At 36.2% G+C, this 27755-nt stretch overlaps 1 protein-coding gene and 1 pseudogene across 7 annotated transcripts in view; both read right to left on the reverse strand.

Moving 5' to 3' along the window:
• Positions 1-27755, reverse strand: part of TBC1D5 (TBC1 domain family member 5) — a 570230-nt gene that overhangs the window by 209367 nt on the left and 333108 nt on the right. For all 7 annotated transcript variants that reach the window (XM_028099038.2, XM_028099036.2, XM_088026316.1 and 4 more), the window contains 5 exons: positions 20068-20170; positions 13151-13239; positions 11871-11921; positions 11707-11776; positions 5535-5707 (listed from right to left, as the gene is read on the reverse strand). In XM_028099038.2, the coding sequence (XP_027954839.1) occupies positions 5535-5707; positions 11707-11776; positions 11871-11921; positions 13151-13239; positions 20068-20170 (486 nt within the window). The remainder of the gene's footprint in view (positions 1-5534; positions 5708-11706; positions 11777-11870; positions 11922-13150; positions 13240-20067; positions 20171-27755) is intronic.
• LOC114205564 (POU domain, class 5, transcription factor 1 pseudogene) lies at positions 25016-25553 on the reverse strand (annotated as a pseudogene).

The following is a 27755-nucleotide window of genomic DNA, read 5'->3' on the forward strand; positions in this document are numbered from 1 at the left end:
AGAAGCTGAGAAAAAGAGAGATAAACAACTACTGGATCACGAGGGCAAAATTCAAGAAATAAGTGATACCATAAGATGAAACAATATTAGAATAACTGGGATTCAAGAAGAAGAAAGAGAGAGAGGGGCAGAAAGTATATTGGAGCAAATTATAGCAGAGAACTTCCCTAATTTGGGGAAGGAAACAGGCATCAAAATCCAGGAGGCACAGAGAACCCCCCTCAAAGTCAATAAAAATAGGTCAACACCCCGACATCTAATAGTAAAACTTACGAGTCTCAGAGACAAAGAGAAAATCCTGAAAGCAGCTCGGAAGAAGAGATATGTAACCAACAATGGTAGAAGCATTAGACTGGCAACAAATCTATCCACAGAGACCCGGCAGGCCAGAAAGGACTGGCATGATATCTTCAGAGCACTAAATGAGAAAAATATGCAGCCAAGAATACTATATCCAGTTAGGCTGTCATTGAAAATAGAAGGAGAGATAAAAAGCTTCCAGGACAAACAAAAACTAAAGGAATTTCCAAACACGAAACCATTCCTCCAAGAAATATTGAAAGGGGTCCTCTAAGCAAAGAGAGAGCCTAAAAGTAACATAGACCAGAAAGGAACACAGACAATATACAGTAACAGTCACCTTACGGGCAATACAATGGCACTAAATTCATATCGTTCAATAGTTACCCTGAATGTAAATGGGCTAAAAGCCCCAATCAAAAGACACAGGCTATCGGATTGGATAAAAAAACAAGACCCACTGATATGCTGCCTGCAAGAGACTCATTTTAGACCCAAAGACACCTCCAGATTGAAAGTGAGGGGGCGGAAAACAATTTACCATGCTAATGGACATCAAAAGAAAGCTGGGGTGGCAATCCTTATATCAGACAAAATAGATTTTAAAACAAAGACTGTAATAAGAGATGAGGAAGGACACTATATCCTACTTAAAAGGGTCTACCCAACAAGAAGATCTAACAATTATAAATATCTATGCCCCTAACATAGGAGCAGCTAATTATATAAGCCAATTAATAACAAAAGCAAAGAAACACATCGACAATACAATAATAGTGGGGGACTTTAACACCCCCTCATTGAAATGGACAGATCATCTAAGCAAAAGATCAACGAGGAAATAAAGGCTTTAAATGACACACTGGACCAGATGGACTTCACAGATATATTCAGAACAGTCCATCCCAAAGCAACAGAATACACATTCTTCTCTAGTGTCCATGGAACATTCTCCAGAATAGATCACATCCTAGGTCACAAATCAGGTCTCAACTGGTACCAAAAGACTGGGATCATTCCCTGCATATTTTCAGACCACAATGCTTTGAAATTATAACTAAAACACAAGAGGAAAGTTGGAAAGAACTCAAATACATGGAGGCTAAAGAGCATACTACTAAAGAATGAAAGGGTCAACGAGGAAATTAAAGAAGAATTAAAAAAATTCATGGAAACAAATGAAAATGAAAACACAACTGTTCAAAATCCTTGGGATGCAGCAAAGGCAGTCCTAAGAAGAAAGTATATAGCAATACAAGCCTTTCTCAAAAAACAAGAAAATCTTAAAAACACAACCTAACTACACCTAAAGGAGATGGAGAAAGAAGAGCAAATAAAGCCTAAACCCAGCAGGACAAGAAAAATAATAAAGATCAGAGCAAAAAATCAATGAAATAGAAACCAAAAGAAGAGTAGAACAGATCAATGAAACTAGGAGCTGGTTCTCTGAAAGAATTAACAAGATTGATAAACCCCTGGCCAGACTTATCAAAAAGAAAAGAGAAACAACCCAAATAAATAAAATCATGATTGAAAGAGGAGCGATCACAACCAACACCAAAGAAATACAAACAATTATAAGAAAATATTATGAGCAACTCTATGCCAGCAAATTAGATAATCTGGAAGAAATGGATGCATTCCTAGAGATGTATAAACTACCAAAACTGAACCAGGAAGAAATAGAAAACCTGAACAGACCCATAACCACTAAGGAAATTGAAGCAGTCATCAAAAATCTCCCAACAAACAAAAGCCCAGGGCCAGATGGCTTCCCAGGGGAATTCTACCAAACATTTCAAGAAGAATTAATACCGATTCTCCTGAAACTGTTCCAAAAAATAGAAATGGAAGGAAAACTTCCAAACTCATTTTATGAGGTCAGCAATACCCTGATCCCAAAACTCGACAAAGACTCCATCAAAAATGAGAATTACAGACCAATATCCCTGATGAACATGGATGAGAAAATTCTCACCAAAATACTAGCCAATAGGATCCAACAGTACATTAAAAAGATTATTCACCAGGACCAAGTAGGCTTTAACCCTGGGTTGCAAGTTTGGTTCAACATCCACAAATCAATCAATGTGATACGATACATTAATAAAAGAAAGAACAAGAACCATATGATGCTCTCAATAGATGGAGAAAAAGCACTTGCAAAGTACAGCATCCATTCTTGATCAAAACTCTTCAGAGTACAGGGATAGAGGGTACATACCTCAATATCATAAAAGCCAACTATGAAAAACCCACAGTGAATATCATTCTCAATGGGGAAAAACTGAGAGCTTTTCCCCTAAGGTCAAGAACATGGCAGGGATGTCCACTATCACCACTGCTATTCAACATAGTACTAGAAGTCCCAGCCACAGCAATAAGACAACAAAATAAATAAAAGGCACCCAAATCGGCAAAGAAGTCAAACTCTCACTCTTTGCAGATGGTATGATACTTTATGTGGAAAACCCAGAAGACTCCACCCCAAAACTGCTAGAACTCATACAGGAATTCAGTAAAGTGGCAGGATATAAAATCAATGCACAGAAATCAGTGGCATTCCTATACACCAACAACAAGACAGAAGAAAGAGAAATTTAAGGAGTCGATCCCATTTACAATTGCACCCAAAACCATAAGATCCCTAGGAATAAATCTAACCCAAGAGGCAAAGGATCTGTACTCAGAAAACTACAGAATACTCATGAAAGAAATTGAGGAAGACACAAAGAAATGGAAAAACGTTCCACGCTCATGGATTGGAAGAACAAATATTGTGAAGATGTCAAAGCTACCTAGAGCAATCTACACATTCAATGCAATCCCTATGAAAATACCATCCACTTTTTTCAAAGGAATGGAGCAAATAATCCTAAAATTTGTATGGAACCAGAAAAGACCCCGAATAGCCAGAGGGATGTTGAAAAAGAAAAGCAAAGCTGGCGGCATCACAATTCCGGACTTCAAGCTCTACTACAAAGCTGTCATCATCAAGACAGTATGGGATTGGCACAAAAACAGACACATAGATCAATGGAACAGAAAAGAGAGCCCAGGAATGGACCCTCAACTCTACAGTCAACTCATCTTAGACAAAGTAGGAAAGAATGTCCAATGGAAAAAAGACAGTCTCTTCAACAAATGGTGGTGGGAAAATTGGACAGCCACATGCAGAAGAATGAAACTGGACCATTTCCTTACACCACACACGAAAATAGACTCCAAATGGTTGAAAGAAAATCCTAAAGGAGAACACAGGCAGCAACCTCTTTGACCTCAGCCACAGCAACTTCTTCCTAGAAACATTGCCAAAGGCAAGGGAAGCAAGGGCAAAAATGAACTATTGGGTTTTCATCAAGAGAAAAAGCTTTTGCACAGCAAAAGAAATAGTCAACAAAGCCAAAAGACAACCAACAGAATAGGAGAAGATATTTGCAAATGACATATCAGATAAAGGGCTAGTATCCAAAATCTATAAAGAACTTATTAAACTCAACACCCAAAGAATAAATGATCCAATCAAGAAGTGGGAAGAAGACATGAACAGATATTTTTCCAAAGAAGACATCCAAATGGCCATGAGACACATGAAAAAGTGCTCCACATCGCTCAGCATCAGGGAAATCCAAATCAAAACCTCAATGAGATATCACCTCACACCAGTCAGAATGGCTAAAATTAACAAGTTAGGAAACGACAGATGTTGGCGGGGATGCGGAGAAAGGGGAACCCTCCTACACTGTTGGTGGGAATGCAAGCTGGTGCAGCCACTCTGGAAAACAGTATGGAGGTTCGTCAAAAAGTTGAAAATAGAGCTACCATGCGATCCAGCAACTGCACTACCGGGTATTTACCCCAAAGATACAAATGTAGGGATCCAAAGGGGTACATGAACACCATGTTTATAGCAGCAATGTCCACAATAGCCAAACTGTGGAAAGAGCCAAGATGTCCATCGACAGATGAATGGATAAAGAAGATGTGGTGTATATACATACAATAGAATATTATGCAGCCATCAAAAGGAATGCAATCTTGCCATTTGCAACGATGTGGATGGAATTGGAGGGTATTATGCTGAGCGAAATAAGTCAATCAGAGAGGGATATGTATCATATGATCTCAATGATATGAGGAATTCTTGATCTCAGGAAGCAAACTGAGTTTTGCTGGAGTGGTGGAGAGTGGGAGGGGTGTGGTGGCTGGGTGATAGACATTGGGGAGGGTGTGTGCTGTGGTGAGCACTGTGTGTTGTGCAAGACTGTTGGATCACAGACCTGTACCTCTGAAACAAATAATACATTATATGTTAAAAAACAAAAAAAGAAGATAGCAGGAAGGGAAGAATGAAGGGGTGGAAATCAGGGGGGGAGAGGAACCATGAGGGCCTATGGACTCTGAGAAACAAACTGAAGGTTCTAGAGGGGAGGGGGCTGACGTGGGGGATGGTTTAGCCTGGTGATGGGTATTAAAGAGGGCACGTACTGCATGGAGCACTGGGTATTATATGCAAACAATGAATCATAGAACGCTACATCAAAAACTACTGATGTAATGTATGGTGATTAATGTAACATAATAATAAAAAAAGAAAAAAAACCTGCCATTTTCTAATTTTCCTACCCACCTTATAAAGTAAGCCACTGAATAAATATACATACAAACACACACACATATCTGAGGAGTGGCTCCCTATTCTTCTGCTATATATGTTAAGAGAAGTTATTGGCTGAAGATGATTACCATGTTATGTTCATTGTGAGGAACATTTATCTTACTTTTAGAAAGCACTTCCCAATAAAATGGAAAGCACATGAATATCCTATAGGTTTGTTTAGGTTTGCAGCTAGCTTCATGTGTGTATGATCTGTGTGACCCTGTACTTCTTAGAATGCTTGGCTTAATGATCTGCTGCTGTCATCTTGAAATTCTTGCTATTTTTTTTTTTTTTTTACAGGGGACATTCATTTTTATTTTGCACTGGGCTCTGTAGATCATGGAACCAATCCTTCGTGAATCCAAATTAAAACTTCACTATTTAATATGTCTAAATGCAGTGTTAGCCTTAGTTTCTTCCCTCGTACAACACTCAACAGGATTGGTGTGAGTATTAGATGAAATATCGTATGTGAAAGTAATATGTAAAGTCTACCTTCTGTGGAACTGAGACATACAGAAACCACCATTAAGTCATAATTAGATGTAGCTGAAACTTAAACTTTAGTACTTACAACCCATATATCTGTGGTGCGATTTCTAGTCTGTTCAAGTGCATATAAAGCTCAATATCATGCTTCTTCAGTAGATGATCCTGGATCTGGTTGACTTTAGTAACAATAGCAATTGTTGGCCCTAAATCCTGTGGTCTAGCAAAGGGAATGGGAGTCATCAGTGTTTCTTTCCCCTAAAAAGAGAAAAAAATGGAGCATGTGTTACTTCAATATGAAATGAACAAATATATGGACATCATTCTTGAATTTATCAATGGGAGCTAAAGTAAGAACCAATAACTACTTTAATCATCTCATGACACATGCTTAAATGTAGAATCATATGCTGACCATCATACAGATGATTATGCTCATGAAATAAAGGCCAGGAAATGCCTTCTAAAATATTTCCTACTTGTATTCCCTTAACCAGTTTCTCTGGTGACACTGAGTATTTCAAGATAATTTTTCACTACAGGTAGTGGTAGCTGCTAGTCTACTTGTTTATAGTTAGTTTGTCTAATCAGCCATAGGACCTAAATGGAATACTCTGATGACAACATATTTCTTGTGGCATAAAAGTTAAACATGAAACACAGTAAATAAAAACGTTTTACTTTGAGCTCTCGAAACTATAAAAAAGTTAGGAAATAAAGGAAACTAATATTAGAAAAGAGGTATTTTCTAACTGTCCTTTGATCAATTTAAATAGCTGAGTAGGAAGATTTTTAAACTCTCCAGACCAAAAGTACAGCTGAATTAAAAAAAAAAAAAAAAAATCTATGTAGGTCAACTACAACTTTCCTTCTTCCCCTTCCAAATCTCACATTAAGAAAGATGTATCTGTACTGCTTGTAATGCTTTCATGTAAACTTCAGCCACCCTCTCAAGTCTGATGTTTTCCCCTAATATATGATGTCTAACCTTTCTTTTTTTTCAAGATTTTACTTTTTTACTTGTCAGAGAGAGAGAGAGAGAGAGAGAATGAGCACAAGCAGGGGGAGTGGCAGGCAGACAGAAGCAGGCTCCCTGCTGAGCAAGGAGCTCAACCAGGGATTCCATCCCAGGACCCCAAGATCATGACCTGAGCCAAATGCAGATGTTTAACTGACTGAGACACTCAAGTGTCCCTATGTCTGACCTTTCTTATGCTGAGTCCTCAATTTCTACCTCTCTCCAATCTTGAGATTTATAGCATCATTCTCTTATGACTGCCTGCCACTCCCTCACTCTACTTCTCCAGCTCAGATTTTTGTTTTTGCTTTGCAAATGCTGCTTTTTCATACAGGTCTGGTCCTAGTTTAATTCTCTACTTGCATGGGATTCCCTGAGTGATCATACTCATATACCAATACCCATTTTCCAAAGACTTCCAAATCTGTATTCATAACCTAGAACCTTCTTGGGTTCTCTCCCATACATTCATATGTTGGCAAGGAATCTTAGGTTACAAAAGGGTCTCTAATTCAGCAGGCCCACTACTGAGCTATCATCTTCTGCTCAAAAACATGTTCATCATTTCCCCATGCCTACCTTAACCCATCCTCCAATAAGAACACCCACTTTGCCAATTTTAGCTCCTCAGAACCACTTGGGAGACTCTTACTATGTCCCCTCTCCTACAGCTCTACTGTTATAACCTGATTTGGGGTCCTAATCATTTTTTTTCCTCCTAACTGGTCTCACTGCCCTTAATTCAGTCTGCTTTTAAATCTAGCTTCCAAAATGCCTGGTGATCCATCTAAAACAGATATTAAATTATGCCCAGTTGCCCTCCTCAGGAAAAACAAAAACAAAAACAAAAGACAAATTCTTGAGCCAGGTCTGTAAGGCCTTCATTATCTGGTCAGCCTCTACCCTCACTGTGCTTCCAGAGATCCTGGGGATGCCATTCTTTGACCTGAAATATCCCCTCCCCAGTGTTTCCACAGAGGAGCTCCCCAGTGTTCATATAGATTTGGCTCAAGCATTAGGTCCTATTTCATCATCTTCTTCTTTACCTCTACAGTATCTGTTTCTACTTCTTTGGTTCCTAAACCATGAGATCTCTAAAAGGAACATCATCTTATCATCACTGGACCACATTCACAGGGACAAAACAAATAAGGTAAAGCTCGGGAACTTGGGTGGCTCAGTTGGTTAAGCAACTGCCTTCTGCTCAGGTCATGATTCTGGAGTCCCGGGATCGAGTCCCGCATCGGGCTCCCTGCTCAGCAGGGAGTCTGCTTCTCCCTCTGACCCTCTCATGCTTTTTTTCTCTCTCTCTCTCTCTCATTCTCTCTCTCAAATAAACAAAATCTTAAAAAAAAATAAAGAAGATAAAGCTCTTGCCCTTGTAATCTGGAGGGGAAGACTATGCAGAAAAAAATGTAGAAATCCACATAAGAGCAGTGACTAATCAGGCTGGTAGAAAGAAAGAGGAGAGGAAGGGCATGTGTTAGCATTAGGAAAAACTTCCTGGAAGAGGTTCCATCTGTCTTGCCAGGATCATTTCAATTCTTAAAAAGAAATGTAGTCTTTAGTACTTCCTACAGGGTCTGCACCAGCATCTGTAGGTCTGAGGGATGTAAGACCATATTGATTTTTATGGCTCAAGTAGTTTCTGCTAATTTGTATAGACAGAAGAAAAAGATACCTCTATGTTGTGGTAGTTTATTATAAAAATAGTACAACCAAGATACCATTTTCTGATTTTATAATATCAAGTATTCTCTTCAAATGATAGGATGCTATAATTTTTAAAAAATTTTAATTCTTGCTCAATTTTTTTCCAACTGATATTAAATTGAAATAATTTGGGGGGGGAATTCACGTTAATTTTAAGATACCATTCACATTCAAGAGATAGTGTTTACACTAAAGCCAATTTCCTTTAAAAATGAACAACTCAACTTTTTGCTTATTTTAGTCACGTAGTTTTTATTTACTGAAGAACTTTGTGAGGCTGAATACCATACTGTGTGGGGTGAAGGCACTGAGCTCAGGTAGGATTTCTAACAACCACGTGGGAAACAGATCACTAAACCTAGTCATCTTCTAAGGGTCTTGAATAAACACTATGGAGAGATACTTCTGTAGATACACTTCTGTAGAGATATAATAAACACTTCTGTAGAGATACAATCACTGGCTTTGGAGAGAACCGATCCTAAATTAACCTGTTAAAAAAGGTTTAACTTAATGAAATAATGTAATCGATTTCCAGGATGAAGAGAATTGAGTTGTCACTAAATCAACAGCCTATATGGTCCATTTATCAAATACTGAGTAGAGACTCATGTGTAGCTTAAGAACTACAGACTTAAATAAACTGTAGTTTGAAAAGATTTCCCCTGTGCTCAGAATACTTATAACAAAATTTCTTAAATTTAAGAAACTCACAAGTAATGCTCATGATCATTTAAATGGTAAACAGCTTATCTAACAGTGAAACCAAAAGAGAAAATTTTAGTTAATATAAGATATTCCTTATCTTAAAGATTTATCATCATAAAAATGCTATTTGCATTTAACAAATATAATCACATGGGATGGCTACAAGCTCCAACAAAACTAGCAATCTTTTTAACCATTTATTAAGTAATACTCAAAATGTGCTCTACAGGTCAGTGCCAGTACACAAACTGTTACAAGGATTCAGCAAGATAATTCTACACCATTATGTAAAGCAACACACTGCTTTCTTCATCAAGAGAGTCTCATTATGGAAAGTATGTCTGCTGAGCGAGGCAACATACACAGTGATAGAACTGAATTATCAAGGGAACTAGAAGAACAAAAGAGAGTAGTATATTAATTTCTCAAACTTCTTTTATAAAAGGTGATAGAATCAAGACAGAGAATAAAAAGGAGACAATGAAAGAGGGATTCACTGGATACGCTTTTTAGGAATATATTATTCATTAATATATACAAGTAACATAAATGTTCAGAGGTTGCACCTATGTTTTTTCTTGATAAAATGAATAAATATCCTTTTTCGTGTTGTCTTAGCCATTTTCATGAACTTGATTCAGTGATATCAACATGAATGGATAGAACTGAAAAGTGGTAATGCTCACATTTTTATCATTCACTTTTGCAGATACTGTGAGTCAGTTATAAAATACAAAATGACCACTGCATAAAGAGATCATGATGCTTTTATTTAAATGTATTCAAATACTTTCTGCTCAAAATTTTGATTCTCACATAAGTCTATGACTTCATCAAATCTCCTGCCAAGAACAAATATAAAGTAATTGTTCTAAAACATGGTAGTTCATCAAATATGCCTACAAGTTTCACCTCTAATAACCTTACAGAATATAACATGTTGATATATTACTAAAGAAAGACTTTATCACCTAGGCTGAAGATCAGCAAATTTTCTCTGTAAAGGCCAGATAGTAAATATTTTAGGCTTTATAGGTCATACTGTCTGTGTTGCAACTACTCAACTTTGTAATGAGCAAGCAGTGACAGACAATAAGGAAACAAATAGACATGGCTATTTCCCAATAAAACTTTTTTTATGAACATGGAAATCTGAATTCCATATAATTTTCATATGCCACAAAATATTTTTCTTTTGATAGTTTTTCAGCCATTTAATAATGTAAAAGCCATGCTTAACTTCCAAGCTGTATAAAAACAGATGGCAGGCCAAATTGGCCTGCAGGCAGTAGTCTGCCCTGATCTAGACCAAAGGCATAAAAAGCATTAGTTATCCATTTCATTTTTTTAAGAGATGGAATAAAGTGACAGAATAATATATGGTTTCTGACCAGAATGCAATCAATTATATCAATATAAAATAAATTAATCATATAGAAAAAATATACCAAAAACTCTTAATAACATCCCTTGCCAGAATAATTGGCAATTTTTCTAATATTGTGTAATAACAATGAAAACACCATAATGATCTCTAGGTTAGCATATATGTTTGTTTAAAATGTCAGTTAACTCAGCAATTCTACTCCTAGAGAAACGCCAAGAGCATTGAAAACATATGTAGACACAAAGTTTGTACACAAATGTTCACAGCCTCATTATTCTTAATAACCAAAAAGTGAAAGAAGCCAAATGTCCATCAACTGATATATGGATAAACAAAATGTAGTATATCCACATGGTGAAATATTATTTGGCCATGAAAAGGAGTGAAGTACTGATGCATGCTACAACAGGAATGAACACTAAAAACGTTCTGCTAAGTGAAAGGAGTCAATCAGAGGCCACATATTAAATGGTTCCATTTTATATGAAATGTCCACAATAGGCAAGTTCATAGAAAGTGGAAGTACATTAGTGATGCCAGAGACTCTGGGAAGTGGAGGGAATGCAGAGTGACTGCTAATGGCTATGGGATTTCCTTTTGGGGTGATGAAAATATTTTCAAATCAGATAATAGGGACATTCACACAATCTTGTGAATATACTAAAAACTACTAAATTGTACCCTTTATTTTTTACTCATTTTTTAAAAATATTTTATTTATTTATTTAACAGAGAAAGACACAGTGAGAGAAGGAACACAAGCAGGGGGAGTGGGAGAGGGAGAAGCAGGCTTCCTGCCGAGCAGGGAGCCCGATGCAGGGCTCGATCCCAGGATCCCGGGATCACGACCAGAACCAAAGGCAGACGTTTAATGAGTGAGCTACCCAGGTGCCCCTAAATTGTACAATTTAAAGGTGAATGTTATGGTATATCGGTTATAACACATAATAAAAATTATAGTTAAAAAGAATAAAAGAGAGTAAATGATAAATGATGGTATTGAAGCTAAATGTGTAAATCAACAGTGATGTATTAGTAAAAATAAGACAGCCTATTTCACACAGTTTGTCTAGGTGCTTCAGTAACAAAATGTCTATCAACTCACTTGTGTAACAATAGATCAAGCAGATAAATGTACTTGTCATTCAAAATTTATAGTAATTTTTCAAGTAAGAAGTTCTATTGCATGGATAATATACATATAAAATAAAATTTCTATTTACATGAAATTTTTAATTTTACCTTTATATTTCTGCCAATATTATTAGCAATATGGTTTAGATCCCCAATTCAATCTTATTCCATAGATTTTTAAATTTTTGTTTTTTTATAGTAATAATATTGGCTTTGATTCTCTGATTAGACGTTGCTACTTACTGAAATCATTTGTTCCCTCAAATATATTGAAAAGATCTGTACTATAACACTTGCCTTTTGACCATCATGCTCAAAAGTAGAAAACCAAGGTTCAGCAGTTTCCATAAGTTGTGAGAACATCGCACTAAAAATTAGAAAAATAATACAGTGCTAATGTTAAACCCTCACTGAAGTAGAAATGGCATAAAAAATTAAAATAATAGAATTTTTGTACTTACTAGGCATCATGTTCCAGATACTCGGGGTTCAAGAGAGTTTTCATTTCCTCACTTAAAAAAGCAATACAAATAATCAAAATGTATAACTTTTTAGTTGAAGGGGATGCAGAAGTTGCCTTATTCTATACTCATAAGCCAACTTTCATATAGTGTGCAAATGAAAAAAAAATCATCCTTTCTAAATAAAAAAAGCAATTCCATTAACAAATGAAATCCTTTCTTTCTAGAAAGATGAAAATCAAATTAGGTAAAGTAACTATCCAATTACTCCAAATAACAACTACAAAATGTAACAATATATTCCTTGAATGTGCCTGATCTAGAATAAATTGATTACTCCACAATCTATCACTTGTTTTCCAAAACAAAACAAAACACTTACAAAAAAAAAAAAAATACGAGTCAAATATATCCTATCAGAACATTATTTTCTTTCAATGGTTTCTGTTTTTATTATATTTTAACATCCATTAATTAGTGACAGTACCTCTTTCAAATCTATTTTAGTGTTGCTTTTACCTTCAATGGCTTGAAAGTGCTAAAACAGCATGTCCAACTTATTTAAAAGCAATTTTCAATCATCTATACTTTCCTGTGAAGTATACTGTATACACATGCTTTTAAAAAGATAAAACTGGCATGAAAACAGGATCCCAAGACTAACTTCATCCTTACCATACTTTAGAATAACTGACGAAAAGGTAATTAAGATATGGTTACTCTAGTCAGATGCACAAACTCAGTATAATTAGAGAAATTCAAAAGAAGCTAGAAAATACTAAAGTTACTTGCTGTGAAGAATAAGTTAATATATCTCAAAAACATGACAAGTCATTTTTGTTTATTTACAGACTGGGGTCCTTTGGGGTACTGGTCTCCTATTTATGACCTGAACTCAGTGAAACCGGGTGGGGAGAAAGGATCTCACAGACAAGGTTCTCATGCAGCCTATAGTGAAAGAATGGGTCATCAGAGGAGTGCATATATGAATATTACCAATCATTAACACTTTGCCATCATAACAAAAATTTGCTCTACTTGATCTATTAGTTATATATCTTCCTTTGGCATAGATCTAAGATGTGCAAAGACATTTATGATTCCAAATTTGTCCCATAGCTGAACCAGGACAACAACTATTAAGCAGAATTAACCATCAGCCACATGAAACACAACCAAATGTTTACAACTTACAAAAGTACCTTCAATGTAAAAGATTCTGAGGTTAAAATGATTACAGCAAGGCTGAAAAAACACAAGGAGTTCAAATAAAAACTTGCCTTGGTTGGGCAGACTCACTGGCATGAAGAAAAGCTTGGTGGTCACAGTGGAGGATAAAGACTATAGGCGCTAACAGCTCGTGCATTCCCTGAAACATAAGAGCAAGAGAAATGAGAGGGGGAGGATGTTGAGGGTCCACCAGTGGACAGAACAGGTTTAGTTAAATGCTTCTTCAACAGATCCTCACCACCAACATTTACATATTTCATTGAAATGCATAAAATGAAAAGCTACAAAATGAGATTTTATTTACTTTTAGAATTTGATTCCAATTCAACCATAGCACAAATTCTTCTTTAAAACATGGAGAGCAGTTCTCTTTTAAATGACACAACAAACAATAAATTGGCATGGTAGACAACCTTGCACCTGTCAGTTGCTTCACGATCTGTACTCATAAATATGAATTTCATTTATGCAAATTATAATCATGAGCTGCAGTGTAAAGATCTGCAGTAAGAAGGGCAACTAAGAACTGTAGACCTAAGGAAATTACATCCAATGTTTTCATTATATAATGGCTCAAAATTAGGATGTCTGTAGATTTAGGAAGAGCTGAAGTCAGCTAGCTGGAAATGTTGGATAATAAAAGAAACAATCTTTAGCAGGTATAACAGCAAACAAAGTTTTCAAAGTATGATTTTCAACATGTTTAATCTGAAAACTACCATAATTTTTTTTCCTGTCTACTTCAACTATAAGGTTACTGTTCAATTTATTTAGTGAATTCACCAATTGTATTTGCTTTTTCCTTATATTGGTGCTCACCTGTGGATTACATGAATAAGCACAGAAATAAAAAAGTACATTGGTTACTAAGCTGTCTCTAAAAGGACAGTATAAAAATTCATTATTTATTCATTATTGTGGAGAATAAGGTATTCCACATTAGTAATTTGCCTTGTTAACTATAAGATTTTTCCCCCTTAAGCATCTGAAAACATGTTTTAGCAAGTTAAATATAGATTACAATCTTTTCTGCCTCTTAAACTATCATTTTCCCTTTCCTTAATAACTATGGATGATCTTTTATAAAAAAAATAAGACAAAACAACACCTTAATAGGAAATAAAAATAAAATATGGAAGCAAAGAAAAGAGAGAGTTTCACTGGCGGAAGTAGAGACTTCCCATGATGGGAAGGGCAGTCACACAACCCTCTGTACATTCTAGAAGTACCATGGCATTCTTAAAAGCTAGTGATCATCACGAAATAATATGAAAGTAAACTCTATCAGAGTTCATTTGTAAGTTATCACTAGACTTGAATTAGGACTTACTGACATTTGTACAAAATAATTTATGACACACCGACAACTTTCTGGTGATTAAGACAAATTACCACGCACTGCTTCAATCTTTTTAAGTAACCATTTTCTTACTAAACAAACCTTGAGACAACTATTTGACTTTCCCTTAGAGGAACATGGTAGAGACACAGAAAGAATGGAATTAAGTGCTAAGTATGCTTTAAAATTATATGAGGTGTTTATTCTCCTGGAATAATCTCAAATTATTCCAAAAACCACATGCCATAATTTAATCATCAAAGTAATAGCTACTTAATGTAAGAATTACTGTAGCTACAGAAAAGAAAAAAAAAAAGACAAGGAGAAAGGAAGGAAAAAATGGAAGGATGGACAGACTGACCAAAAGAAAGAAAGAAAAATTAAAAACTATGGTAGATATCTTGTAATCTTTTTGCCTGTTTCTGTGATTTCCTTAGGATAAAGTCCCTAGAAGTAGAATTTCTGGGTGAATGAGTAAAAGAAATTTGTTAATGTTCCTGATATATACAATTAAGTTACCCTTCAGAAAGAATTCCCTCACTTTAGGGCATAAAAATTGTCACTTCACACATCTTGAATTGCCCATTTTCTCCTAATGAAGTGTTTCCTTTTTCCTGATAATTTGTTATAGTTCTTCACCAATTCAGGATATTAACCTGTAGTCATTTTTGTTACACTTTCCCACATTTATCATTTGTCTTTTTTTAAAAAAATATTTTATTTATTTGACAGAGAGCGAGAGCACAAGCAGGGGAGCAGCAGAGGGAGAAGCAGCCTCCCCGCTGAGCAGGGAGCCCAATGTGGAACTCGATCCCAGGACCCTGGGATCATGACCTGAGCCGAAGGCAGACACTCAACCGAGTCACCCAGGAGCCCCTATCATTTGTCTTTTAATTGTGATATCTTATGTCATCGTGAATCTCTATACTTTAATAAAACTATCAAATCAATACATCATCCTTCATGGCTTCTTGTTTTGTTTTCATGCCTGAAAAGGCTTTCCTTATATGGAGATTAGATGAGTACATACTTTTCTTTATTACAGCTTGAATTCTTTACCAATTGGGTATTTAGTTTTGTCCTGAAGAATAAATCTGTATTTTTTTCTGCAAAAGAGTTCAACTAATTATTGAATAACCCATCTTCTCCCAAGAGTTTTGAGATGCTGTCTTTACCATACACTGAATCATTAGTGCTCGTTTTTTCTCGGCTTTTACCGGTATTCCATTGGTTTGTACATTCTTAACAAGAACTTTACTATTTTAATGACTTGAGCTGTAAAACATTCTATTCTGCCATATTTTCTTTTCTTTTTCTCAAAGTTATCTTGCCTGTTCTAATTTAATTAGAAGGTAAAGTTCAGTATCATTTAAATAAAATGCTAAACAAAATATTGCAATTTTACTGGCATTGCATTAAAATTAACTTGAAGAAGATATTTTAAAGAACAAGATCTTCCAACCCAAAAGTTTGCAAACTGTTAGGTTTTTTTACTAGGTTTTTGTTGTTGCTGATGGTGGTGGTGATCTTCTGATTGAGTCTTTTCTCCCTCAAGGTATTTTCTAACTAATGGCTGGTTTAATAAGAATGAGTTCTTGCCTAAATGCACCTTCCCACCTTCTTTAAACTTTCTCTTCCCTCTAGTTTCTGCGATATTATTCTCTCCAGATTCTCCATTTGCTCATGAAAAGTTCATCTTCAAGTTCATATGTCAAAACTTATTAACTATCTATGATAGTGTTGAGAACACAAAAGTGAATGAAGTGGGCAAGTTTCTTACCATTATGGAGCTTGCAGTCTAGACAGCAGGACACACAATAATAAAATGAGCAGAGAAGTGACTATACAATTAGAAACTGTGATAAGTGATGTCTATGTGTTGATACAAAAATCCAGCTCCTACTACAGGCTCAGCACATAGAAGGTGCTCACTGACTGATTAAATATCTACCTCTCCATATAGCAACGTATTGGTAAATGTTGAACTACAATATGAAAAATGACACAGAATAACAAATCATATTTCAAACCAATAAATAAGGGTGCCCTTTGTGTAATGGAAATTAAGAGTCCCCTGAATATTATTAAGACAAACTTTTACAAATTCATTGTTGACTTCCAACTAAACTAGAGATATTTTTTCAGACTTGGAAGAGATTGTTAGTTTTACTCTTAATTCTAGACTAGTAAAACCTGACTAATAATTACAAGTGGCAAGTGTACAAACATCTTTTAAGGAGAACTATTAGAAAGAATGATCATAAATTCAATATGCTGTAAATACGACAAAGCAAAATAAAACATAATAGATTGTTAGTATACTTATTGGTTCCCAAAATGTGTATTTTGCTTGCATCTATACTATCAGCATTTCTGCTTGCTTAAAGCCTTTATCCCTGCTGGATCGTTAGTAGTCACTGCACTCCAAACTCATGCCAGTTGAAAATAAAGGTAACGAAGTTTTCTTCATCAACAGCCTGTAGGCTCACAAAATTGAACCTGTTCTTTTATCTGCCTGTGTTCATTTAGCCCACCAAGCAGTCTTTATTAAAGCTGAGGCATCAGGCAGTCAAAGTTCATTAATACCATTTATATAATCTCTGCAGTTTCAATTAACTCAGCAAGACATTCTACTACATGATAACAGTCTCATTAATTCAATAAAATCCCACAACTATTAACAATATGGTCGATGTTAAACGGGGTGTCACCTAGTACAAAATAATAGCTTTAACAGCTTGTGATGAAACTCAAGGTTTTTTTCTTAAATTTGATCTGGCTAAATATTCAGTCCTTCTTTAGCAAGGTATTATTTCTATGTAAATAATCTATAGGATTTTAAACATGTAGAGGGAGTAATTAAGTCTTATTAAGGGACTCCCAAGAGTAAGTTAATGATACTTTCTTATACAGTAATTGATTGACTTTGCCTAAATTATCAATAATCTGACCTTCCCTATTCTTGTCTAGTCTTCCTTACAAATGCAGTGGCCCACATACATCACAAATGTTTGACTGCAGTTATCATGTTTTTGTTCCTGTTTCCATTATTATAACACTTCCTGAATCAACTTTTTTCTTTCTCTAAAGAAAAACGGGAAACAAATGTATGACTTGGGATAATTTTATTCTGACTTGGTTTGCTATTATCAAATCTTTTACTGTGAGGTATTTTCAAATATTGAGAAGAAGAAAGGGCACAATGAAGAGATAAACTTGATGACAGAAGCCAACACAATGAGGAGAGAAGAGAAAAACAGAAAGGAGTCTGAACTACTGAACTAACTAATGCTGCAGAACCATTTTGCCCCTAGACTTCTTGCAAAGTGTGTTAAGAACCTCCTTCGAGTTTAAGTCATTCTGAATGGGATTTTCTGTTATTTGCTTCCAAAAGTCCTACACTGATATTTATTTTCTCCCAGTCTCCTTTTCGGTTTCTTTGTTTGTTTTTGGTCTTTGAACTTTGTATCTGACTTCTGGAGAGCCTATCTTGCTTGGAAAGGTCTTTCCAACCCTGAAATTATAAACAACTCTCCTAAATTTTTTCCAGTATTTCATTTAAAAATTTTAGTTTTCATATTTATATCTTTATGCCACCTGGAGTTTATTCTTCAATAAAGGTATACTTTAATCTTTTTTCTAGATGGAAAGTCAAACATGGCAAATCAATATCCTTTTCCCATTAAATGAAAATATCCTATCTTATCATATTAAGAATTCATATATAACTGGACCTATTCTTAGTTTATTCCACTGATCTGTGTTGATTGATTCCCACATTAATGTCATATTAGCTTGATCATAGAATACTTACAGAAGTTTTCATATCCCCCTTTGCCATTCTCCCTTCCCCCTACATTCTGTAGCAACTCTAACATATTTGATAATGATAATATTAGTAATAACCACCATAAATACCAATAAGAACTCTTAGTGATCCCTATGTGTTTTTAATTCTACAAAGTCAATACTATTATTGCCTTCATCTTACTGCCAATAAAACTAAGATTTAGAAAATTTAAGTAAATTGTCTAGGATTATGTAGCTAGTAAATGCTTGAAATGATATTTAAATAACAGATTTAGGACTAGACCCAGTTCTCTTAACCACTAAGCTGTATTCTCTCCATTAAAATTACGGTAAAGCTTTTCGGCACTAAATTTAAAATGACTATGTCCAGTTTTTAAAAAGTGCATCTCTCTCTTAGATTATCACTGGAATGATAATACATTTATATATTAATTTGGGAAGAAGTAAAATTTTTATTTAATGCCTTCCCATCTACAAACATACTATCACTTTTGTTTATTCAACTCTTGCTTTATATCCTTCAAGAACATTTATAGTTTTCTTCACATAGTTTTTGCACCTATATTGTTATGCTTATTTCAAGACATTTTAAAGTTTTGGTTGCCATTATGAATGGGATATATTTTTTCCATCTTCCATTCTAAAAGGTGATTATCACCATGTAATTAATATGAAGGCATATTAGTAATATTAAAAGTAAGATAAAATTAGTTCCCTTGGGTATTTTATGTATATAATAACAAATACATTATTTAGGACAACTGGAATATGACTTGGTTTATTATCTTTATTTTTTTAATTTTATTTAATTTAAATTCAATTAATTAACATATAGTATATTATTAGTTTCAGAGGTAGAGTTCAGTGATTCATCAGTGGTATATTAACTTTAAACTGATCAAGTATATTTCAAATTAAATACATTGCTCTAGGAGTGCCTGGGTGGCTCAGTCAGAAGGGGTGTGACTCTTGATCCCGGGGTTGTGAGTTCGAGCCCCACGGTGGGTGTACAGATTACTTAAATAAATAAACTTAAAAAAAAATAATCTACATTGCTCTAGCCATACAGATGTTTTCTGTATACTACATTGAAGTTAGGTGGTTACTGGTTGGACATACATCGTAACTTTTGATTGTCAGAGAATTTATTAATTTGGTTTGAATTCCCACTTACTATACATTTTGAGAAACACATAAAAATATCCAACTCTTGTATTTTTATTGGAACACCATAAGCTTAAGTAGAAACCTAGATTCTTCTTATATATTAAATAAATAATTTACATTTCAGTGAGAGCAAAACATAATCCAACAATCTTAATCTTCTTTCCTTTAGTAATGGGATGAATATCTGGATAACAAAGAATATTATAAATTTCAAAACATTTAGAGGAACTTTCTGAAGTTATATTACCAGTAAATCTTAAAGAGTAGAAGGACACCTGATTATTTTTTACATGGCATGTCACATATTTTAAAATGCTGTTATTTAGAAACATTTATACATACAACTCGAAAAGTTTTATTACTAGATTGGCTTCAAAGATGCTGTTTATAAACAAACTCCCAAAAGTTGAAAGAAAAGATTGAACACCTTATAGAAGACAATTTGGTGGAATGTCTTATAATAAGGAAGAAGCATATGTGCTTCAATGAGCTTACTTTTCTCACCATGCAGCTGACAAGCAGCTCTTTGATTGCTTTACTATTATGATACAACTTTGGATACAATAAAGGCTACATTATTACTCTATCATTTGTCAAGCTGTATAGAAAATTTTGAGTCAATGGATGCCACCTGTACGATATTTTCATTACCTGTTTATAAAGCAACTGCTCGTTTTCTCTAGCATAACAGAAAAGAACATCTGTAAGAATTTTTCTCACATTTTCTTGTTGGAAAAACTGCATTTCAGGAAACCTGAAGAAAGAAAACATAGGATTAAAACTGACTAGCAGAATTCCAAGAATTACCCTCAATCTCTCATGTTTAAGAAGTGCCAAAGGCTACTTTAGGTATTAGTACAAGTGTGTATTTGCCATGCAGCTAGCTTGTGCCATTGGTTGGACTAATAGGTTAAGGAAAACAGGTGAGAAAAGGGAAATTATTCTATCACAGAGGGAAATGATACCTTTCAACACCTAAATATTTCAAATGTCTCCACATGCTTAAAGTCCTCACATGGTGGATACCACAGTTCTTAAGCAAAAGGAATCATAGCCTATACAATTAGGGTGCAGGATTACTTTTAGTCCATTTGGTTTTTAGGACTAGAATGTACTTTTGGATGCACCAGCTTTCTGAAGAAATCATTATCATTTTTTTAATGCCAGTACCAGGACTTAAATTATTATACATGACCACACTGTTAGTTTTGTCTGATTAAAAAGTAGACTTCAAATGGAACAAGTTAGTCAGTATTGCTTAAGTGATCTCTGGATGAAAAATTCTACCAGGTGCTTTGAGGTAACGTGAAATAGAAAAGGGGCACAGTATCCACTTGAAAGGAGATTACATAGTTTTTTTTTTTTAATTTTTTTAAAGATTTTATTTATTTATTTGACAGAGAGACAGAGAGAGCCAGAGAGCACAACGAGGTAAATGGCAGAGGGAGAGGGAGAAGCAGGCTCCCCACTGAGCAGGGAGCCCGACATGGGGCCCAATCCCTGGACCCTGAGATCATGACCCAAGCTGAAGGCAGACGCTTAACTGACTAAGCCACTCAGGTGCCCCTACATAGTTGTTTCTAATGAAAGAATATATAATCGTAACAATCCAAATACATAGCAATCTAATACACAATGAATACATAAGGGAAGAAGGAATGTCACCTAGAAGTTGTCAAATAGGTTCAATCACAAAAGGTTTGAACAAGAACTTTTATGAGAGGAAGAAAATGGAATATCAGTGGTAAAGATAACCAAATTAGAAGGAAAGATGAAGGCACAGAAGGCAATGAGTACTCCAGGTGTACAGCACAGTACGGCAATCAGTAATGAGAAAGAAAATTTCTTCAATGAAGTACTGCCAGTTGAGAGCAGGATGACAAGACAGGAGAAAAGGTGGGGCAGGTCTGGAAATAGCTCTGAATTGCTGAATCTACAAATGAAGAAAAAATAACCAAGTGATTCTACATTTCTGAATAGGTAAGTAACAAAGAAAATAATATTTAAGTAACTCTAAGTGGGAATAAGCCTTGAAAGAGGAGAGATTACAGGGAGGAACAAGAGGGCATTATAATGAAGTGAAGTGGAAAAAAATCACAAACCTGAGAAGAAAAGCCTGCGTTCAAATTCATGTTGCATAATTACTAGCTATATAATCTTGAGTAAGTGATTGCTTAACTGCCTCATCTATTAAGTGGAGATAATAATACTGATCTTGTGAACAAGATGAGATCATGTTAGGGGCGCCTGGGTGGCTCAGTCGGTTAAGCGTCTGCTTTCGGCTCAGGTCATGATCTCAGGGTCCTGGGATCGAGTCCCACGTCGGGCTCCCTGCTCAGTGGGGAGTCTGCTTCTCCCTCTGCTCCTGCTCATGCTCTCTCTCCCAAATAAATATATAAAATCTTAAAAAAAAAAAAAAGATGAGATCATGTTAAAGCACCAAGAACAGTGCCTGGCAAGCAGTAAATGTGTAAGAACAGAGGTCATTATTAGTCTTTGAGTATCAGTATTTTAGGGGATAAAGAAGTGAATTAGGTGGCTTTGGAACTAGAAAATAAGTGGATATGAGAGAGGTTTAAGAGGAAGAGTATCTAAAGCATGGAAGGACAGGACATTATCAAAACAGAAAAATACCCCCTCATGAGTCTTTTAAAGAGCAAAAATGGCTGTTTTACTTCCTATTGTAATGGCTAACTGCCTTGTTCTGGAGACTTTAGCTGTTTTATGCTTCATTCTGATCCTTCTCTGGCTCCTTGTGAGAGTTATAACTTTCTTCCCAGTTCAGGCTGGGTTCCTGGGTTAACTATGCTAGTGGTTTGTGAAGCATCTCATTTCTGGTCCTAATCTTTATAATAAAGCCTGTTTTATCTTCATCTGTTCATGTGACTTTTGCTTGAAATTCCCTTGGATGTGCAATTGTCCCCAAACACATATATTTGGTTTGGTCCCTAGCAGAAAGGAGACCTCTTTTTTGGATGCCAGTAATAAACAACCCATGGATCTGAGCAAGATGACCTTACATCTCTGCATGAATCTTAATCTGATGACCCCTCCCGACAGTCTCTATTCAGGCAAGGGAGTGTGACTCGGCATAAGTGACCTTAGCTCTTAAAGAAGAGAAAATTAACCTGGAAGTAGATTCAGAGCAAGAATATTATATCATAGAAGCCAAAAATGTTCCAGAAAGATGTCAAATGCACTGAAGTAGGAAAGAAACAAAACCACTTTTTAAATGACTTCTTTGAGACAAAAGAAAGTTGATAAAGCCCTTAGAAAGTCAAATATCCCAAACTAATCAGGATGAAAGACAGGTAAGTAGTTAAAATAAATTGCTAAAGAGAAATTTCTTGGGAAAACTTAGTCACTAGGGTAAAAATAGATTAATCCTTCTGAGAAATGAAATTGTTTCTCCTTCTTCCTCATTAGATGACTTAAATCTAGCCTTGTCTTTTTTTTTAATTGAGGTATAATTGACATACATTATATTAGTTTCAGGTGTAAAACATAATGATACGATATGTGTATACACTGCGAAATGATCACCACAATACGTCTAGTTACCATCCTAGCCATGTCTTTAAGTAGGCTTCCTGCCCCATAATATAGATCACATGACTTAATTGATTTTGCACATCCCCTCCATTAACTATTCTTTGGAAATTTTCCATGCACACCAGCACAACCAAATTTTGTGTAGCTGACGCAATCTGAACTGATTATGCAAGAAAGTACTAAAAACTGCAACATCCACTTTGTAACAAATACCCATGAACTATATAGTAAGAGTTTAATACCTAACTACTAAAAATGTAAATTATATTACATACCAATTCATAGTTTCATTTAAATGCATACTAACCACTTGCAAGATTAAAAACAAGAGAGCTACAAGAATTAAATTGCAGGTAGATAATTTAAATTACCCACTTTTAGCAAATACCCAATCAACTAAAAATGTGTATTAGGCAGACACAGCATATCTACGCAACAGCACACTATCTACAACTCTACAACCCTAAAGTGCCAATTTATGAAGTTTCATGATACCCTCTTTTTTAGGAAAGTATGACTTGCTCTCTAAATTCTGATGGTTTCATAGCATCAAATAAGTAAGGTAGAAAGATGTAGAAAAGTTTTTTAAAAGATATAAAAGTTTATGCTATTTAAGTTGGTAAAAGAATTTACACTCAGAGTTTTAAGCTGAAGAAGTCTTTGGAGATTATCCAGTCTAAGTCAGAACGTCACAGGTAAGGATTCTGAAGCACAGAGATGAATACCTGCCCCCACGTATCTGGGTAGTTAGGGCAGCAGTACTTTCCAACTGCTCCACTCATCAATTTTAAGTCAGTCAGACATACACATTTAGGTAAAATTCCATGAGTTCAGAGTTACCAAGAAGTACCTAGGTCATAAGGTTGATGAATACACCTGAAAAATAACGTATTCCCACAATAAATACTTGATTATTTTATTGGTAGGCTTCAAGCCAGAAGATGTACCACGTATAGGAATCAGAAATAAGGGAGAAAAGTACAGTGAGTAGTTTTTCTAGGAACAATAATAATCAGTAGGGAGAAAAGTACAGTGAGTAGTTTTTCTAGGAACAATAATAATCAGTTTGGGTTTTTAAAAAAGATTTTATTTATTTACCAACTTGAGAAAGAGGTGGGAGGGAAAGGGGGAGGAGCAGAGGGAGAGGGACAAGGAGATTCCATGCCGAGTGCAGAGCCCCATGAGGGGCCTGACCTGGGGCCCAATCCCATGACACCGAGATCACGACCTAAGTTGAAACCAAGAGTCCAATGCTCAACTGACTAAGCCCCCCAGGCCCCCCAGTAATAATCAGTTTTTAATGATATGTTTTAAGTTTCAAAATAGCTTCCCTGCCGTCCATTACACGTCTATTTTTTGTTTTACCCCATGCCATCTGGTGTTGCTTCAGGATAGGTAAAGTAATTTGAACACCATGGGGCATATTTACTTTTGAAACAATAATGAAAATCACAGAATACAGACCCAAGCTGGCTTCAACAATTGTTAAGATTTTGAAAATCAATAGTGACTCCACAGTTTCATTAAAAAGAAAGAAATGGTAGTAACTTCCGTAAAGATGAGGTAGAGAAAAAAACTTGAGTTAAAACTGTGTTAAGTTTATGATTAATTCAAACCAAATATTTGATAGGCAAATAAAAGGGAACAAAATTCACACCAAATGGGCCTGAAGATAAATTTTGTTATTATCAGAAAATGGAAGTCCAAGAGAAATAATTTCTGCATTCGGCCAGAAGATGAAAATGGTAAATGAGTGAGACTGAAACTCTGCCATAGATAAAAACCAAAGAGAAACTAATATGAAAGTACTCCATGATGAAATTTAGACAATACAGTCTAGACATTTCTTTTTCTTCTTTCTATTTCTTTTTTTACTGTATCCTAGACTTCTTTATTTAAGAACAAAGTGATGAATGATGTAGGAATTAAAAACAAGGGCATCCTTGAACTTTACCTTCCCCCCAAACTCCCTGCCCCCACACCCTCTGTGTTCCCAAATCTGTTCTCAGTGAATAAAGAACTTAATTCCAGAGTCCTTGTACAAACCTCAGGTTCTCTTTCCTAGCCCTCCCCCTCTCTCTGCCCCCCATAGCTGGGAAGGGCAGGCACCTAGGTTTGAATGCATAGGAGATCCCAGAGTGGTGACAGACACAGAGGGAAAGGCCTCACCATCAGGGGAAGGGACTGAGTGAAGAGAGGGCCTCTATAGCCTGGGGTGCCAAAAGGGGGCCCCAGTGCCAGAGTAAAGTACACTGGTACCCCTGAGAAAGGGGACTCAAAATCCTCTCCTTGCAAACAGTCACTGCTTGATCATTTGTCCTTCTGGCAACCAGTGCAGAACCACACTTGCACCACACATCCTTCTCAAGGCCGAGCTGCTGGGCAATGTGGCTGACTGGCTACATGGCAGGTTTCAGGCACTGCAGGCCCAGGTCCTCCCGGTTGTCTCTCGCTGGCTTCTCCAGACTCGTTCGCTTTCTCTTTCAGGTCTGCACAAGGGTCTCTGCTTTGCTTATCTCCTGTCGATTTTCACTGTTGTCAGCTTCCCATACCCACTTGGGCAGCAGGGGCCACAGCTTACACATTACTGAAACTGAGCTGCAGAGCCTCAAAATGACAGATGGTCGTTTGGCTAAACACCTTCCCAAAGAGAACCTCCTCAGATGAGTCCCACATCTGCCTGAGTATATTCCAGGGTGATCCTCTTCTGTTCCAAAAGCTTGGCCAATTGTTCCAGGTCTTTCTGCAGAGTTTGACATCCCAGGATTCCTTGGGGGTTTGCTCCAGTTTCTCCTTTTCCAGCTTCACAGTCCCAGGTTGGGCAGTGCAGGGCTGGGGGGAAGCCCCCTCGGAGTTGCTCTCCACCCCAGCTCCCCACTCACCCTCCACCTGAGAGGTCTTCAGGCCACCTTGGGGCACTAGCCCCACTCCAACCTGAGGTCCACAGTATGCCATTCCCCTACAGAACTCATACTATGGGTTGGGGTGGGGTGGGCACAGGGAATCCCCCCATACCTCCGTGCCTGTCCCAACCTCTGGCCCAATTCTTGACCTGCCAGGAGGGGCTTGGAAGCTCAGCAAGGTCCGAGGGTCAACCCAGCAGGGCTCTGGCCCTCCCAGCACGGTGTCAGAAGCCAGGTGTCTTGCCATGGGGAACAGGGGCACCCCAAACCAGGGACCTGGAAAAATGAGGGCTCTCCAAGAGACTCTACGATTTTTCTTGATGGAAAAAAAAAAAGTAGTATTTCAGTTCTAATTTAACTGATCAATATTTAAAATACAGCAGTTTCTCTCTCAAGATGTATGAAAGAACTTATAATCAGACAAATTTTACATATTGCAAATTAATATCAAGGGACATAAAACTTTGTGGTGTGTTTTGTTCTGCATCTTGAAATAACCCAAAATTCATAGGCATTATAGTTTTCATTATAAGACTTAAAAAAAAAAAACTTTCTTTATGGCAAATTCAAACATTTCTAAAGAATAGACAGTAGTAGACTCAACAGATCCATCACCCAATTTCACTGCCATTTCAGTTCTTGTTTCATATATATTCCTCCCTCAATTCTGCATTTTGAAACAAATCTGAGATGTCACATCTATAAATATTGTAGTATGCATCTCTAAAAGGACTCTAAAAACATAACCATGTAACATAACCATTCTAACACTACTAATAAAATAATCCATTAATTAAATCAAATATCTAGGCAATGTGCAAATGTCCCTAATTTTTTTCAGTTTGTTCAAGATACAAGGAATATCCATACACTACAATTCGTTGATATATCTCTTAAGATTTATTCTTCCCCTCTCTTTTCTCCTCCCTGTCTCTGTCTCTCTCTCCCTGCAACATATTTGTTAAAGAAGCCAGGTTATTTATTGCATTGAAACTTCCCACATTCTGAATTTTTCTTATTGTTCCTCTATTTTGTTACTTAACACATTCCTCCACCTATATATCTTATAAACTGGTAGTTAGGTCTAAAAACTTCATCGAATTCAAATTCAATTTTCAACAGAATTCTTCATGGGTGGTATGATGGTTTTAGCACATATTTACAAATTCTTTGACCACTTCTCCTGTGAAAAGGTGGAGGAGCCTATCTCCTCTCCATTTGAATGCGTGCTGGCCTTAGTGACTAGTTTCTCACAAAGTGAGGCTGTCTGGATCTCTGTCTGGACACATCCTTGGAACTCAGATACCATGCTGCTAAGAAGTCAAGTAGCTACACCGGGGGGCCATATGGAGGTGTTCTAGTCACAGCTGCAGAGAAGGTCTCCAATGAGAGCCAAGTTCCACAGCCAGACATGGGAGCGAACAAGCCTTCACAGGATTCCAGCCCTTACCTTTCAAGCAGGCTTGGCCAACACCACGTGGGACAGAGAGAAACTGTCCAGCTCAGTCCTGCCCAGGTTGTACATTCATCAAGAAAATAAATGCTGTTGTTTTATGCTTTGGGGTAGTTTACGATGCAGCAATAGATAACTGTTAAACAGTTGGTATTGTGTACTTCCATCGGGATGCATATATTAGCTTATTTATTTTTATGATGCTAGCAACCATTGATGATCATTGCCTAAATCTATTAATTCATTAGAGGCTGTAAATAGTAAAACTCTAAGTCTATCATTTTATCTTCCTTCATTGTCCAAAACACATCTATAATAAAAAAATTTCCCTTCATCAATTTTTACTTATCCTGAAGTAAGGTCAGCATAATTCTGAAAAATCTTGTTGACTTCCATTACATTTGTTCATGGATACTTGTTGTGGACATCTA

Source organism: Eumetopias jubatus, unplaced genomic scaffold (genome assembly GCF_037043125.1).
Source record: "Eumetopias jubatus isolate StellerSeaLion01/CBP00866 unplaced genomic scaffold, mEumJub1_p1.0 scaffold_1, whole genome shotgun sequence".
In the NCBI taxonomy this organism is placed as follows: domain Eukaryota; kingdom Metazoa; phylum Chordata; class Mammalia; order Carnivora; family Otariidae; genus Eumetopias; species Eumetopias jubatus.